A 19304-nucleotide genomic window follows, 5' to 3' on the forward strand; every position below is an offset into this window, starting at 1 on the left:
AGTCACTGTGTACAGACATTACATTACTGATCCTGAGTTACATCCTGTATTATACTCCAGAGCTGCACTCACTATTCTGCTGGTGCAGTCACTGTGTACATACATTACATTACTGATCCTGAGTTACATCCTGTATTATACCCCAGAGCTGCACTCACTATTCTGCTGGTGCAGTCACTGTGTACATACATTACTGATCCTGAGTTACATCCTGTGTTATACTCCAGAGCTGCACTCACTATTCTGCTGGTGCAGTCGCTGTGTACATACATTACTGATCCTGAGTTACATCCTGTGTTATACTCCAGAGCTGCACTCACTATTCTGCTGGTGCAGTCACTGTGTACATACATTACATTACTGATCCTGAGTTACCTCCTGTATTATACCCCAGATCTGCACTCACTATTCTGCTGGTGCAGTCACTGTGTACAGACATTACATTACTGATCCTGAGTTACATCCTGTATTATACTCCAGAGCTGCACTCACTATTCTGCTGGTGCAGTCACTGTGTACATACATTACTGATCCTGAGTTACATCCTGTGTTATACTCCAGAGCTGCACTCACTATTCTGCTGGTGCAGTCACTGTGTACATACATTACATTACTGACCCTGAGTTACCTCCTGTATTATACCCCAGAGCTGCACTCACTATTCTGCTGGTGCAGTCACTGTGTACATACATTACATTACTGATCCTGAGTTACATCCTGTATTATACTCCAGAGCTGCACTCACTATTCTGCTGGTGCAGTCACTGTGTGCATACATTACTGATCCTGAGTTACATCCTGTATTATACCCCAGAGCTGCACTCACTATTCTGCTGGTGCAGTCACTGTGTACATACATTACATTACTGATCCTGAGTTACATCCTGTGTTATACTCCAGAGCTGCACTCACTATTCTGCTGGTGCAGTCACTGTGTACATACATTACATTACTGATCCTGAGTTACATCCTGTATTATACCCCAGATCTGCACTCACTATTCTGCTGGTGCAGTCACTGTGTGCATACATTACATTACTGATCCTGAGTTACATCCTGTATTATACCCCAGAGCTGCACTCACTATTCTGCTGGTGCAGTCACTGTGTGCATACATTACATTACTGATCCTGAGTTACATCCTGTATTATACTCCAGAGCTGCGCTCACTATTCTGCTGGTGCAGTCACTGTGTATATACATTACATTACTGATCCTGAGTTACATCCTGTATTATACCCCAGAGCTGCACTCGCTATTCTGCTGGTGCAGTCACTGTGTACATACATTACATTACTGATCCTGAGTTACATCCTGTATTATACTCCAGAGCTGCACTCGCTATTCTGCTGATGCAGTCACTGTGTACATACATTACATTACTGATCCTGAGTTACATCCTGTATTATACTCCAGAGCTGCACTCGCTATTCTGCTGATGCAGTCACTGTGTACATACATTACATTACTGATCCTGAGTTACATCCTGTATTATACTCCAGAGCTGCACTCACTATTCTGCTGGTGCAGTCATTGTGTACATACATTACATTACTGATCCTGAGTTACATCCTGTATTATACTCCAGAGCTGCACTCACTATTCTGCTGGTGCAGTCACTGTGTACATACTGTACATTACATTACTGATCCTGAGTTACATCCTGTATTATACCCTAGAGCTGCACTCACTATTCTGCTGGTGCAGTCACTGTGTACACACATTACATTACTGATCCTGAGTTACATTCTGTATTATACTCCAGAGCTGCACTCACTATTCTGCTGGTGCAGTCACTGTGTACATACATTACATTACTGATCCTGAGTTACATCCTGTATTATACCCCAGAGCTGCACTCACTATTCTGCTGGTGCAGTCATTGTGTAAATACATTACATTACTGATCCTGAGTTACATCCTGTATTATACCCCAGAGCTGCAGTCACTATTCTGCTGGTGCAGTCATTGTGTACATACATTACATTACTGATCCTGAGTTACATCCTGTATTATACTCCAGAGCTGCACTCATTATTCTGCTGGTGCAGTCACTGTGTACATACATTACACTACTGATCCTGAGTTACATCCTGTATTATTATACCCCAGAGCTGCACTCACTATTCTGCTGGTGCAGTCATTGTGTACATACATTACATTACTGATCCTGAGTTACCTCCTGTATGATACTCCAAAGCTGCACTCACTATTCTGCTGGTGCAGTCACTGTGTACATATATTACATTACTGATCCAGAGTTACATCCTGTATTATACCCCATAGCAGCACTCACTATTCTGCTGGTGTAGTCACTGTGTACATACATTACTGATCCTGAGTTACATCCTGTATTATACCCCAGAGCTGCACTCACTATTCTGCTGGTGCAGTCACTGTGTACATACATTACATTACTGATCCTGAGTTACATCCTGTATTATTCCCCAGAGCTGCACTCACTATTCTGCTGGTGCAGTCACTGTGTACATACATTACATTACTGATCCTGAGTTACATCCTGTATTATACCCCAGAGCTGCACTCACTATTCTGCTGGTGCAGTCACTGTGTACATACATTACTGATCCTGAGTTACATCCTGTGTTATACTCCAGAGCTGCACTCACTATTCTGCTGGTGCAGTCACTGTGTACATACATTACTGATCCTGAGTTACATCCTGTGTTATACTCCAGAGCTGCACTCACTATTCTGCTGGTGCAGTCACTGTGTACATACATTACATTACTGATCCTGAGTTACCTCCTGTATTATACCCCAGATCTGCACTCACTATTCTGCTGGTGCAGTCACTGTGTACAGACATTACATTACTGATCCTGAGTTACATCCTGTATTATACTCCAGAGCTGCACTCACTATTCTGCTGGTGCAGTCACTGTGTACATACATTACTGATCCTGAGTTACATCCTGTGTTATACTCCAGAGCTGCACTCACTATTCTGCTGGTGCAGTCACTGTGTACATACATTACATTACTGACCCTGAGTTACCTCCTGTATTATACCCCAGAGCTGCACTCACTATTCTGCTGGTGCAGTCACTGTGTACAGACATTACATTACTGATCCTGAGTTACATCCTGTATTATACTCCAGAGCTGCACTCACTATTCTGCTGGTGCAGTCACTGTGTACATACATTACTGATCCTGAGTTACATCCTGTATTATACCCCAGAGCTGCACTCACTATTCTGCTGGTGTAGTCACTGTGTACATACATTACATTACTGACCCTGAGTTACATCCTGTATTATACTCCAGAGCTGCACTCACTATTCTGCTGGTGCAGTCACTGTGTACATACATTACTGATCCTGAGTTACATCCTGTGTTATACTCCAGAGCTGCACTCACTATTCTGCTGGTGCAGTCACTGTGTACATACATTACATTACTGATCCTGAGTTACCTCCTGTATTATACCCCAGATCTGCACTCACTATTCTGCTGGTGCAGTCACTGTGTACAGACATTACATTACTGATCCTGAGTTACATCCTGTGTTATACTCCAGAGCTGCACTCACTATTCTGCTGGTGCAGTCACTGTGTACATACATTACATTACTGATCCTGAGTTACCTCCTGTATTATACCCCAGATCTGCACTCACTATTCTGCTGGTGCAGTCACTGTGTACAGACATTACATTACTGATCCTGAGTTACATCCTGTATTATACCCCAGAGCTGCACTCACTATTCTGCTGGTGCAGTCACTGTGTACATACATTACTGATCCTGAGTTACATCCTGTGTTATACTCCAGAGCTGCACTCACTATTCTGCTGGTGCAGTCACTGTGTACATACATTACTGATCCTGAGTTACATCCTGTGTTATACTCCAGAGCTGCACTCACTATTCTGCTGGTGCAGTCACTGTGTACATACATTACATTACTGATCCTGAGTTACATCCTGTATTATACCCCAGATCTGCACTCACTATTCTGCTGGTGCAGTCACTGTGTACAGACATTACATTACTGATCCTGAGTTACATCCTGTATTATACTCCAGAGCTGCACTCACTATTCTGCTGGTGCAGTCACTGTGTACATACATTACATTACTGATCCTGAGTTACATCCTGTATTATACCCCAGAGCTGCACTCACTATTCTGCTGGTGCAGTCACTGTGTACATACATTACTGATCCTGAATTACATCCTGTGTTATACTCCAGAGCTGCACTCACTATTCTGCTGGTGCAGTCACTGTGTACATACATTACTGATCCTGAGTTACATCCTGTGTTATACTCCAGAGCTGCACTCACTATTCTGCTGGTGCAGTCACTGTGTACATACATTACATTACTGATCCTGAGTTACCTCCTGTATTATACCCCAGATCTGCACTCACTATTCTGCTGGTGCAGTCACTGTGTACAGACATTACATTACTGATCCTGAGTTACATCCTGTATTATACTCCAGAGCTGCACTCACTATTCTGCTGGTGCAGTCACTGTGTACATACATTACTGATCCTGAGTTACATCCTGTGTTATACTCCAGAGCTGCACTCACTATTCTGCTGGTGCAGTCACTGTGTACATACATTACATTACTGACCCTGAGTTACCTCCTGTATTATACCCCAGAGCTGCACTCACTATTCTGCTGGTGCAGTCACTGTGTACATACATTACATTACTGATCCTGAGTTACATCCTGTATTATACTCCAGAGCTGCACTCACTATTCTGCTGGTGCAGTCACTGTGTGCATACATTACTGATCCTGAGTTACATCCTGTATTATACCCCAGAGCTGCACTCACTATTCTGCTGGTGCAGTCACTGTGTACATACATTACATTACTGATCCTGAGTTACATCCTGTGTTATACTCCAGAGCTGCACTCACTATTCTGCTGGTGCAGTCACTGTGTACATACATTACATTACTGATCCTGAGTTACATCCTGTATTATACCCCAGATCTGCACTCACTATTCTGCTGGTGCAGTCACTGTGTGCATACATTACATTACTGATCCTGAGTTACATCCTGTATTATACCCCAGAGCTGCACTCACTATTCTGCTGGTGCAGTCACTGTGTGCATACATTACATTACTGATCCTGAGTTACATCCTGTATTATACTCCAGAGCTGCGCTCACTATTCTGCTGGTGCAGTCACTGTGTATATACATTACATTACTGATCCTGAGTTACATCCTGTATTATACCCCAGAGCTGCACTCGCTATTCTGCTGGTGCAGTCACTGTGTACATACATTACATTACTGATCCTGAGTTACATCCTGTATTATACTCCAGAGCTGCACTCGCTATTCTGCTGATGCAGTCACTGTGTACATACATTACATTACTGATCCTGAGTTACATCCTGTATTATACTCCAGAGCTGCACTCGCTATTCTGCTGATGCAGTCACTGTGTACATACATTACATTACTGATCCTGAGTTACATCCTGTATTATACTCCAGAGCTGCACTCACTATTCTGCTGGTGCAGTCATTGTGTACATACATTACATTACTGATCCTGAGTTACATCCTGTATTATACTCCAGAGCTGCACTCACTATTCTGCTGGTGCAGTCACTGTGTACATACTGTACATTACATTACTGATCCTGAGTTACATCCTGTATTATACCCTAGAGCTGCACTCACTATTCTGCTGGTGCAGTCACTGTGTACACACATTACATTACTGATCCTGAGTTACATTCTGTATTATACTCCAGAGCTGCACTCACTATTCTGCTGGTGCAGTCACTGTGTACATACATTACATTACTGATCCTGAGTTACATCCTGTATTATACCCCAGAGCTGCACTCACTATTCTGCTGGTGCAGTCATTGTGTAAATACATTACATTACTGATCCTGAGTTACATCCTGTATTATACCCCAGAGCTGCAGTCACTATTCTGCTGGTGCAGTCATTGTGTACATACATTACATTACTGATCCTGAGTTACATCCTGTATTATACTCCAGAGCTGCACTCATTATTCTGCTGGTGCAGTCACTGTGTACATACATTACACTACTGATCCTGAGTTACATCCTGTATTATTATACCCCAGAGCTGCACTCACTATTCTGCTGGTGCAGTCATTGTGTACATACATTACATTACTGATCCTGAGTTACCTCCTGTATGATACTCCAAAGCTGCACTCACTATTCTGCTGGTGCAGTCACTGTGTACATATATTACATTACTGATCCAGAGTTACATCCTGTATTATACCCCATAGCAGCACTCACTATTCTGCTGGTGTAGTCACTGTGTACATACATTACTGATCCTGAGTTACATCCTGTATTATACCCCAGAGCTGCACTCACTATTCTGCTGGTGCAGTCACTGTGTACATACATTACATTACTGATCCTGAGTTACATCCTGTATTATTCCCCAGAGCTGCACTCACTATTCTGCTGGTGCAGTCACTGTGTACATACATTACATTACTGATCCTGAGTTACATCCTGTATTATACCCCAGAGCTGCACTCACTATTCTGCTGGTGCAGTCACTGTGTACATACATTACTGATCCTGAGTTACATCCTGTGTTATACTCCAGAGCTGCACTCACTATTCTGCTGGTGCAGTCACTGTGTACATACATTACTGATCCTGAGTTACATCCTGTGTTATACTCCAGAGCTGCACTCACTATTCTGCTGGTGCAGTCACTGTGTACATACATTACATTACTGATCCTGAGTTACCTCCTGTATTATACCCCAGATCTGCACTCACTATTCTGCTGGTGCAGTCACTGTGTACAGACATTACATTACTGATCCTGAGTTACATCCTGTATTATACTCCAGAGCTGCACTCACTATTCTGCTGGTGCAGTCACTGTGTACATACATTACTGATCCTGAGTTACATCCTGTATTATACCCCAGAGCTGCACTCACTATTCTGCTGGTGTAGTCACTGTGTACATACATTACATTACTGACCCTGAGTTACATCCTGTATTATACTCCAGAGCTGCACTCACTATTCTGCTGGTGCAGTCACTGTGTACATACATTACTGATCCTGAGTTACATCCTGTGTTATACTCCAGAGCTGCACTCACTATTCTGCTGGTGCAGTCACTGTGTACATACATTACATTACTGATCCTGAGTTACCTCCTGTATTATACCCCAGATCTGCACTCACTATTCTGCTGGTGCAGTCACTGTGTACAGACATTACATTACTGATCCTGAGTTACATCCTGTGTTATACTCCAGAGCTGCACTCACTATTCTGCTGGTGCAGTCACTGTGTACATACATTACATTACTGATCCTGAGTTACCTCCTGTATTATACCCCAGATCTGCACTCACTATTCTGCTGGTGCAGTCACTGTGTACAGACATTACATTACTGATCCTGAGTTACATCCTGTATTATACCCCAGAGCTGCACTCACTATTCTGCTGGTGCAGTCACTGTGTACATACATTACTGATCCTGAGTTACATCCTGTGTTATACTCCAGAGCTGCACTCACTATTCTGCTGGTGCAGTCACTGTGTACATACATTACTGATCCTGAGTTACATCCTGTGTTATACTCCAGAGCTGCACTCACTATTCTGCTGGTGCAGTCACTGTGTACATACATTACATTACTGATCCTGAGTTACATCCTGTATTATACCCCAGATCTGCACTCACTATTCTGCTGGTGCAGTCACTGTGTACAGACATTACATTACTGATCCTGAGTTACATCCTGTATTATACTCCAGAGCTGCACTCACTATTCTGCTGGTGCAGTCACTGTGTACATACATTACATTACTGATCCTGAGTTACATCCTGTATTATACCCCAGAGCTGCACTCACTATTCTGCTGGTGCAGTCACTGTGTACATACATTACTGATCCTGAGTTACATCCTGTGTTATACTCCAGAGCTGCACTCACTATTCTGCTGGTGCAGTCGCTGTGTACATACATTACTGATCCTGAGTTACATCCTGTGTTATACTCCAGAGCTGCACTCACTATTCTGCTGGTGCAGTCACTGTGTACATACATTACATTACTGATCCTGAGTTACCTCCTGTATTATACCCCAGATCTGCACTCACTATTCTGCTGGTGCAGTCACTGTGTACAGACATTACATTACTGATCCTGAGTTACATCCTGTATTATACTCCAGAGCTGCACTCACTATTCTGCTGGTGCAGTCACTGTGTACATACATTACTGATCCTGAGTTACATCCTGTGTTATACTCCAGAGCTGCACTCACTATTCTGCTGGTGCAGTCACTGTGTACATACATTACATTACTGACCCTGAGTTACCTCCTGTATTATACCCCAGAGCTGCACTCACTATTCTGCTGGTGCAGTCACTGTGTACATACATTACATTACTGATCCTGAGTTACATCCTGTATTATACTCCAGAGCTGCACTCACTATTCTGCTGGTGCAGTCACTGTGTGCATACATTACTGATCCTGAGTTACATCCTGTATTATACCCCAGAGCTGCACTCACTATTCTGCTGGTGCAGTCACTGTGTACATACATTACATTACTGATCCTGAGTTACATCCTGTGTTATACTCCAGAGCTGCACTCACTATTCTGCTGGTGCAGTCACTGTGTACATACATTACATTACTGATCCTGAGTTACATCCTGTATTATACCCCAGATCTGCACTCACTATTCTGCTGGTGCAGTCACTGTGTGCATACATTACATTACTGATCCTGAGTTACATCCTGTATTATACCCCAGAGCTGCACTCACTATTCTGCTGGTGCAGTCACTGTGTGCATACATTACATTACTGATCCTGAGTTACATCCTGTATTATACTCCAGAGCTGCGCTCACTATTCTGCTGGTGCAGTCACTGTGTATATACATTACATTACTGATCCTGAGTTACATCCTGTATTATACCCCAGAGCTGCACTCGCTATTCTGCTGGTGCAGTCACTGTGTACATACATTACATTACTGATCCTGAGTTACATCCTGTATTATACTCCAGAGCTGCACTCGCTATTCTGCTGATGCAGTCACTGTGTACATACATTACATTACTGATCCTGAGTTACATCCTGTATTATACTCCAGAGCTGCACTCGCTATTCTGCTGATGCAGTCACTGTGTACATACATTACATTACTGATCCTGAGTTACATCCTGTATTATACTCCAGAGCTGCACTCACTATTCTGCTGGTGCAGTCATTGTGTACATACATTACATTACTGATCCTGAGTTACATCCTGTATTATACTCCAGAGCTGCACTCACTATTCTGCTGGTGCAGTCACTGTGTACATACTGTACATTACATTACTGATCCTGAGTTACATCCTGTATTATACCCTAGAGCTGCACTCACTATTCTGCTGGTGCAGTCACTGTGTACACACATTACATTACTGATCCTGAGTTACATTCTGTATTATACTCCAGAGCTGCACTCACTATTCTGCTGGTGCAGTCACTGTGTACATACATTACATTACTGATCCTGAGTTACATCCTGTATTATACCCCAGAGCTGCACTCACTATTCTGCTGGTGCAGTCATTGTGTAAATACATTACATTACTGATCCTGAGTTACATCCTGTATTATACCCCAGAGCTGCAGTCACTATTCTGCTGGTGCAGTCATTGTGTACATACATTACATTACTGATCCTGAGTTACATCCTGTATTATACTCCAGAGCTGCACTCATTATTCTGCTGGTGCAGTCACTGTGTACATACATTACACTACTGATCCTGAGTTACATCCTGTATTATTATACCCCAGAGCTGCACTCACTATTCTGCTGGTGCAGTCATTGTGTACATACATTACATTACTGATCCTGAGTTACCTCCTGTATGATACTCCAAAGCTGCACTCACTATTCTGCTGGTGCAGTCACTGTGTACATATATTACATTACTGATCCAGAGTTACATCCTGTATTATACCCCATAGCAGCACTCACTATTCTGCTGGTGTAGTCACTGTGTACATACATTACTGATCCTGAGTTACATCCTGTATTATACCCCAGAGCTGCACTCACTATTCTGCTGGTGCAGTCACTGTGTACATACATTACATTACTGATCCTGAGTTACATCCTGTATTATTCCCCAGAGCTGCACTCACTATTCTGCTGGTGCAGTCACTGTGTACATACATTACATTACTGATCCTGAGTTACATCCTGTATTATACCCCAGAGCTGCACTCACTATTCTGCTGGTGCAGTCACTGTGTACATACATTACTGATCCTGAGTTACATCCTGTGTTATACTCCAGAGCTGCACTCACTATTCTGCTGGTGCAGTCACTGTGTACATACATTACTGATCCTGAGTTACATCCTGTGTTATACTCCAGAGCTGCACTCACTATTCTGCTGGTGCAGTCACTGTGTACATACATTACATTACTGATCCTGAGTTACCTCCTGTATTATACCCCAGATCTGCACTCACTATTCTGCTGGTGCAGTCACTGTGTACAGACATTACATTACTGATCCTGAGTTACATCCTGTATTATACTCCAGAGCTGCACTCACTATTCTGCTGGTGCAGTCACTGTGTACATACATTACTGATCCTGAGTTACATCCTGTGTTATACTCCAGAGCTGCACTCACTATTCTGCTGGTGCAGTCACTGTGTACATACATTACATTACTGACCCTGAGTTACCTCCTGTATTATACCCCAGAGCTGCACTCACTATTCTGCTGGTGCAGTCACTGTGTACATACATTACATTACTGATCCTGAGTTACATCCTGTATTATACTCCAGAGCTGCACTCACTATTCTGCTGGTGCAGTCACTGTGTGCATACATTACTGATCCTGAGTTACATCCTGTATTATACCCCAGAGCTGCACTCACTATTCTGCTGGTGCAGTCACTGTGTACATACATTACATTACTGATCCTGAGTTACATCCTGTGTTATACTCCAGAGCTGCACTCACTATTCTGCTGGTGCAGTCACTGTGTACATACATTACATTACTGATCCTGAGTTACATCCTGTATTATACCCCAGATCTGCACTCACTATTCTGCTGGTGCAGTCACTGTGTGCATACATTACATTACTGATCCTGAGTTACATCCTGTATTATACCCCAGAGCTGCACTCACTATTCTGCTGGTGCAGTCACTGTGTGCATACATTACATTACTGATCCTGAGTTACATCCTGTATTATACTCCAGAGCTGCGCTCACTATTCTGCTGGTGCAGTCACTGTGTATATACATTACATTACTGATCCTGAGTTACATCCTGTATTATACCCCAGAGCTGCACTCGCTATTCTGCTGGTGCAGTCACTGTGTACATACATTACATTACTGATCCTGAGTTACATCCTGTATTATACTCCAGAGCTGCACTCGCTATTCTGCTGATGCAGTCACTGTGTACATACATTACATTACTGATCCTGAGTTACATCCTGTATTATACTCCAGAGCTGCACTCGCTATTCTGCTGATGCAGTCACTGTGTACATACATTACATTACTGATCCTGAGTTACATCCTGTATTATACTCCAGAGCTGCACTCACTATTCTGCTGGTGCAGTCATTGTGTACATACATTACATTACTGATCCTGAGTTACATCCTGTATTATACTCCAGAGCTGCACTCACTATTCTGCTGGTGCAGTCACTGTGTACATACTGTACATTACATTACTGATCCTGAGTTACATCCTGTATTATACCCTAGAGCTGCACTCACTATTCTGCTGGTGCAGTCACTGTGTACACACATTACATTACTGATCCTGAGTTACATTCTGTATTATACTCCAGAGCTGCACTCACTATTCTGCTGGTGCAGTCACTGTGTACATACATTACATTACTGATCCTGAGTTACATCCTGTATTATACCCCAGAGCTGCACTCACTATTCTGCTGGTGCAGTCATTGTGTAAATACATTACATTACTGATCCTGAGTTACATCCTGTATTATACCCCAGAGCTGCAGTCACTATTCTGCTGGTGCAGTCATTGTGTACATACATTACATTACTGATCCTGAGTTACATCCTGTATTATACTCCAGAGCTGCACTCATTATTCTGCTGGTGCAGTCACTGTGTACATACATTACACTACTGATCCTGAGTTACATCCTGTATTATTATACCCCAGAGCTGCACTCACTATTCTGCTGGTGCAGTCATTGTGTACATACATTACATTACTGATCCTGAGTTACCTCCTGTATGATACTCCAAAGCTGCACTCACTATTCTGCTGGTGCAGTCACTGTGTACATATATTACATTACTGATCCAGAGTTACATCCTGTATTATACCCCATAGCAGCACTCACTATTCTGCTGGTGTAGTCACTGTGTACATACATTACTGATCCTGAGTTACATCCTGTATTATACCCCAGAGCTGCACTCACTATTCTGCTGGTGCAGTCACTGTGTACATACATTACATTACTGATCCTGAGTTACATCCTGTATTATTCCCCAGAGCTGCACTCACTATTCTGCTGGTGCAGTCACTGTGTACATACATTACATTACTGATCCTGAGTTACATCCTGTATTATTCCCCAGAGCTGCGCTCACTATTCTGCTGGTGCAGTCACTGTGTACACACATTACATTACTGATCCTGAGTTACATCCTGTATTATACCCCAGAGCTGCACTCACTATTCTGCTGGTGCAGTCACTGTGTACATACATTACATTACTGATCCTGAGTTACATCCTGTATTATACTCCAGAGCTGCACGCACTATTCTGCTGGTGCAGTCACTGTGTACACACATTACATTACTGATCCTGAGTTACATCCTGTATTATACCCCAGAGCTGCACTCACTATTCTGCTGGTGCAGTCACTGTGTACATACATTACTGATCCTGAGTTACATCCTGTATTATTCCCCAGAGCTGCACTCACTATTCTGCTGGTGCAGTCACTGTGTACATACATTACTGATCCTGAGTTACATCCTGTATTATACTCCAGAGCTGCACGCACTATTCTGCTGGTGCAGTCACTGTGTACACACATTACATTACTGATCCTGAGTTACATCCTGTATTATACCCCAGAGCTGCACTCACTATTCTGCTGGTGCAGTCACTGTGTACATACATTACTGATCCTGAGTTACATCCTGTATTATACCCCAGAGCTGCACTCACTATTCTGCTGGTGCAGTCACTGTGTACACACATTACATTACTGATCCTGAGTTACATCCTGTATTATACCCCAGAGCTGCACTCACTATTCTGCTGGTGCAGTCACTGTGTACATACATTACTGATCCTGAGTTACATCCTGTATTATTCCCCAGAGCTGCACTCACTATTCTGCTGGTGCTGTCGCCTCTCAATGAATTTGGAGCATCTATTCACCAGGTGTATAATTATTATGTTTTTGGTTAATCAGGGCTTTGTGTATCGATCCTGAGATACATTTACATCGATGTAGATCTTTCTCGGTTATCTCACGTTTTAGCACTGAGTAGATGTATTTTTTGCATTGACCAGTTGGAGATGCAGCTTCTCTGGGGGAGGACACAAGCCAGGATGTGCTGCTGATGCTTGGTGCTGAGGAACACAATGTTTGTAGGCAGCATTAATGCACCAGATAAAAGCTGACAGCTGAAGAACAAAACGCTGGAGGGTAAAACTTCTGCAGAGACTTCTGGTCATCAATTCTCATCTATTATTCCCTGGTGCGTCACCCCTACCGTAAAGACAATGCACGGTGCAATGCGTGCTGGTGCGTACAGGGACGGCCACTTTCAAGGCTCTAGGTTGAGTCCAATTGTGCATAGAGTAGTCCAGGGGTCTGCAGGTCAGTGGCAGACATTGTGACTGTGGTTTCTCTCCATCCTATGTAGTGAACAGGCTCCATGTTACTCAGGAGTGGCTACAAGTGGGATGTGGAAACATCCTGGAACTGTGTGCTTCACCAGGTTACAGAGGGAAGATTGCTTGTGATTGACCTGGCCATAGGAGAATTGCCACCCATTAAAGAGAGGAAGAGAGAAGAGACTGCCCTGATAATGAGTTTCAATACAAAAAGGGTGGGGGAACAAGAGGTGTGTGGGTTGGTCTGGAGGTGCAAGCTCTGAAGATGTGCATTGGTGTTAGCCCTCCGTCAGGCGCAATAGATCTGACAGGCACACAGTAATTAGTTTCACTTCTCTCTCCTTGCCCACTTATTAGAAAACCCCACCCCTCCTAGTTATCTCCTGACTCTACAGGCTCTGTGAAACCTGATATCACAGTGACTCAGCAGACCTTCTAATGAGCAGATATCAACACTTTGGCTTCTCAGGCACATTGCGCCTGATTTCAACACAAATTGAAAGGTTAGTATTTTCTTTTTTCATTCATCACGATTGTGTATTTAGCTTGTTTTATGAAGGATTAATGCTAAGTTAGTGTACATAAGTACTGTTTTCTTAGACAAAAGGAGGGTGGCTTCTAAGGCACATTGCGCCCTAACACATACTCTTTCTCTCTTGCTTCAGATTTTCTGCTGCAATGGCCAGAAAACAGTATGATTCATCTAAACCCCTTCATTTAGAAGAAATGAAGATTTTTTTGTTAGAAGATGATGAGGAAGAACCAGCAGTAACTGAGGATTTAGAGGAATCTAGTGACATTTCATCTGAAGATGAGGTAGCAGAATGTAACACTGATTCTGGAACAGAGCAGGATGGTGATGACACGGATACAGAGGAAACAGACACAGATCTAGCTTATTATTTGGGCAAAGATAAAAATACAAAGTGGAACAAAAAGGCACCCAAGAACAAACAGCGCAGAGAATCCCACAATATTATTACACACCTTCCTGGAGTTATTGGAAGTGCTAGAAAAGCTAAAACTGCAGTGGAATTTTGGAGTAATCTAATTACAGATAGCATGTTGGAAACTATTGTTCGGTTCACTAACCAGTATATTGACACAATCAAAGAGCAATTCTCCAGAGAGAGGGACATCACAAACACTGATGTGATTGAACTCAAGGCATTTATTGGCTTGTTATACCTAGCTGGTGCTTTCAGAGCAAATAGGCAAAGTTTGGAGGAGCTGTGGGGGACAGACGGTGATGGCATCGAAAAATTCAGCCTTGTGATGAATCTGAAACGATTCAAAGTCCTGATCCGTTGCCTCCGTTTCGATGATCTTCTGCTGCAATTGAAACCACTGAAGATGAGTAGAAAATAATTAAGTAACATCTAAGTGCAATATCCTTTAAGTTTTTTTCCATAATTTTATATTTAAGCAATAGTTAAGTAAAGATAACTGGAGCCTATTTGGCGGTACTACCGAAAAGTGGTACTTTTAGTTTTAATAAGTTTATGGTTAATAAATGTTTTTTTTTGCATCTGATTTGGTGTAATCTCTTTTAATACATTCCTATGAAGGTCACTGACTACTTCTATAGTCCTGAAATTGAAATATGTAGCTACTATAGGTGGTTTTCTGACCTGTGCTTGTCAGGCACATTGCGCATGAACTGAGGAGAATCTATATTGCGCCTGACGGAGGGTTAGGGAAAGCTAGACGTATTGAGATTGCAGGTCTCCTGGATTGAATGCCCTTTGCTAAAGGACATGGAATCTGGGATCTCAACCAGGTGATTTTGTGGACTCAGCAGCGCGGACTGTGGCACACCTTGCTTCCCATATTCTCTGATAATGAGTTTAACACTGATCCTGATCAAGGATGTACATAGAAATCATGGGCCCCCACAGCAGAAGTTCTCATTGACCCCCACCCCCCCACCACCACCAAAAAAGAGAAAATAATAAGTTCTTCTGGGCCACATTGATTATTATCTGACAACTTTGCAGCCATTACAGAGTAATTTTCCTCCTGTTGAAGCCCTACATTCCCATTTCCTTGCCCCATACAGTGTTATACCAACAAAAGTGCCCCCCAAACACAGTATGATACCCCCACAGTACATTTCTACAGCCCCCCTCCAGATTCACAGTATGATGTCTCTACTGTAACCACTTGGCAAAGTATGGCGATCCCAACACAGTATGATGCCCCAACTGTGACCAAAACACAGCTTTCCACATAATACGATGTCCCCTACACAACCTTTCATACAGTATAAGGGCCACCACACTGTATAATGGGCCCCCCCACAAACCTTCATACTGGATAATGGCCCCCACACTGTATAATGGCCCCCACACAATCCTTCATACTGTATAATGGCCCCCACACTGTATAATGGCCCCCCACAAACCTTCATACTGTATAATGGCCCCCACACTGTATAATGGCCCCCACACAATCCTTCATACTGTATAATGGCCCCCACACTGTATAATGGCCCCCCACAAACCTTCATACTGTATAATGGCCCCCACACTGTATAATGGCCCCCACACAATCCTTCATACTGTATAATGGCCCCCACACTGTATAATGGCCCCCACACAATCCTTCATACTGTATAATGGCCCCCACACTGTATAATGGCCCCCCACAAACCTTCATACTGTATAATGGCCCCCACACTGTATAATGGCCCCCACACAATCCTTCATACTGTATAATGGCCCCCACACTGTATAATGGCCCCCCACAAACCTTCATACTGTATAATGGCCCCCACACTGTATAATGGCCCCCACACAATCCTTCATACTGTATAATGGCCCCCACACTGTATAATGGCCCCCACACAATCCTTCATACTGTATAATGGCCCCCACACTGTATAATGGCCCCCCACAAACCTTCATACTGTATAATGGCCCCCACACTGTATAATGGCCCCCACACAAGCCTTCATACTGTATAATGGCCCCCACACTGTATAATGGCCCCCACACAAACCTTCATACTGTATAATGCACCCACACAGCCCTCCAAACAGTATAATGACCCCCACATAGTCCTACAAACAGAATGATGGGATCCACATACTCCTGTAAACAGTATAACGGGCCCCCACGTGGCCCTGGTAACAGTATAATGCACCCCTAATATAACATTTCAGACAGTGCAATGTCCCCAATTAGCTTTCCATATAATATAGTGGTCCCATATAGCCTTCTATGTAATGTAATGACCCCCACATAGCCTTCCATTTAATGCAATGGCCCCCACAGTGTTCTCATTGATTATAATAAAATACTCACCTCTCCCTGTTCCCCCACTGCTCCAGTCTCCTCAGCGTGTCTTTTACAGCTCTGCACTGATCGGTACAGAAGGTGCGTTCTAGTGACATCATCATGCCCGCTATGCTGAGAAGTCAGATGCAGAGGGAGGATGATGGAGGAAGGAGCGTCTCCTGAAGCTCCCTCGTCCATGATTGATTTCAATTGTATCGGCATCCAGGATGCCGATACAGTTGAAACAGTGATGCCAGGTGGGGGGACCTGGCGTCAGTACCCTGCCCCCGTAGACTCACATGCCCCATAGCGCCCGCGTGGTCTGCCACCATTAGCCACTAACACCGATAAAAGATACGATCTGGGGAAGGAGGGGATCTGCATGCTGCCTAAAGCACGTTGAAGTAAAACCAAAGTCTGTGTGAGCAGAGCTGAGAGATTGTAAGTGAATGCTACCTGAAATAGCTGAAGCCAGGTGACAGCAGTCAGTAAGCAACAGAGGAGCAGAAAGCTGCACCTGAAGGAGCCAGGGGGCCAGCGGCAGGTGGAAGAGTCTAGAGGTCTAGTTGGGTATCACCCAGTTCTGCAAGTGGCTTTTTGAGAATGAGGACCTGGAGTGCACACTCAGGAGGGGACCGTCTGGTTGTGCAGGTGAGCAATGTGAGGGCGAGTGCTCGGAGGGCAGAGGGTGACTGATGCAGAGAGCAGAAGCAATACCAGTGTGAGAGTAAGCCTCACTGGACCTGAAGACGAGTGACTGCATGTGACACAGAGTCAGTGTAATGACCAGTGGTAACACAATCTCATATGCGGCTGGAAAGGTGGAGAGACAAGTGCCTCCATGTCTGTAACTAATGTGTTGTTAGATTTTTTCTTTACTGATTACTTTATATAAAATGGCATTTGCAGCCTTAAACCACCTCTCAAAGTGCGGCCACTAAGTGTCTTCTGTAACCTGACGATCACTTCACGTCTTCAACAGAAGGAAGCAGGGGCTGGACATTTTCTTTCTAATAGAAATGGGGACAGACCTTTGTCTCTCTACAGGAAGTGGAGGAGGGTCTTTGTCTCTCTACAGGAAGTGGAGGAGGGTCATTGTCTCTCTACAGGAAGTGGAGGAGGGACTTTATCTCCCTACAGGAAGTGGAGGAGGGACTTTGTCTCTCTACAGGAAGTGGAGGAGGGTCTTTATCTCTCTACAGGAAGTGGAGGAGGGTCTTTATCTCTCTACAGGAAGTGGAGGAGGGTCGTTGCCTCTACAGGAAGTGGAGGAGGGTCTTTATCTCTCTAAAGAAAGTGGAGGAGGGTCGTTGTCTCTACAGGAAGTGGAGGAGGGTCTTTATCTCTCTACAGGAAGTGGAGGAGGGTCGTTGTCTCTACAGGAAGTGGAGGAGGGTCTTTATCTCTCTACAGGAAGTGGAGGAGGGTCGTTGTCTCTACAGGAAGTGGAGGAGGGTCTTTATCTCTCTAAAGAAAGTGGTGTAGAGTCTTTGTCTCTCTACAGGAAGTGGAGGAGGGTCTTTGTCTCTCTACAGGAAGTGGAGGGTCTTTATCTCTCTACAGGAAGTGGAGGAGAGTCTTTATCTCTCTACAGGAAGTGGAGGAGAGTCTTTATCTCTCTACAGGAAGTGGAGGAGGGTCTTTATCTCTCTACAGGAAGTGGAGGAGGGTCTTTATCTCTCTACAGGAAGTGGAGGAGGGTCTTTATCTCTCTACAGGAAGTGGAGGAGAGTCTTTATCTCTCTACAGGAAGTGGAGGAGAGTCTTTATCTCTCTACAGGAAGTGGAGGAGAGTCTTTATCTCTCTACAGAAAGTGGAGGAGAGTCTTTATCTCTCTACAGGAAGTAGGATGTGTCTTTGTCTCTACAGGAGGTGGAGGCATGTCTTTGTCTCTCTACAGGAAGTGGGTGTGGAGCTTTGTCTCTTTATAGGAAGTGGGGGTGGGGCTTTGTCTCTTTATAGGCAGTGTGGGCGGGGCTTGTCTCTGTAGGAAGTGGGGACAGATCTTTGTCTCTACAGGAAGAGGAGACGGAGCTTTGTCTTTTTTTAGGAAGTGGGGACGGGTCTTTGCCTCTGTACAGTAAATGTGGCTG

General features: G+C 43.9%; 1 protein-coding gene and 1 long non-coding RNA gene across 4 annotated transcripts in view; both read left to right on the top strand.

Moving 5' to 3' along the window:
* The window catches only part of LOC141048787 (uncharacterized), a 113793-nt gene that overhangs the window by 26748 nt on the left and 67741 nt on the right, over nucleotides 1-19304 (top strand). The window lies entirely within an intron of this gene.
* Nucleotides 14243-15505, top strand: LOC141048891 (uncharacterized). Its single transcript, XM_073544977.1, has 2 exons — nucleotides 14243-14435; nucleotides 14598-15505. Exons 1-2 carry the CDS (start codon nucleotides 14371-14373, stop codon nucleotides 15298-15300), a joined length of 768 nt encoding a protein of 255 aa, XP_073401078.1. The 5' UTR covers nucleotides 14243-14370; the 3' UTR covers nucleotides 15301-15505.

The sequence above is a fragment of the Dendrobates tinctorius genome, unplaced genomic scaffold (assembly GCF_039654945.1).
Source record: "Dendrobates tinctorius isolate UK_male_01 unplaced genomic scaffold, ASM3965494v1 ptg000138l, whole genome shotgun sequence".
NCBI classification, from domain to species: Eukaryota; Metazoa; Chordata; class Amphibia; order Anura; family Dendrobatidae; genus Dendrobates; species Dendrobates tinctorius.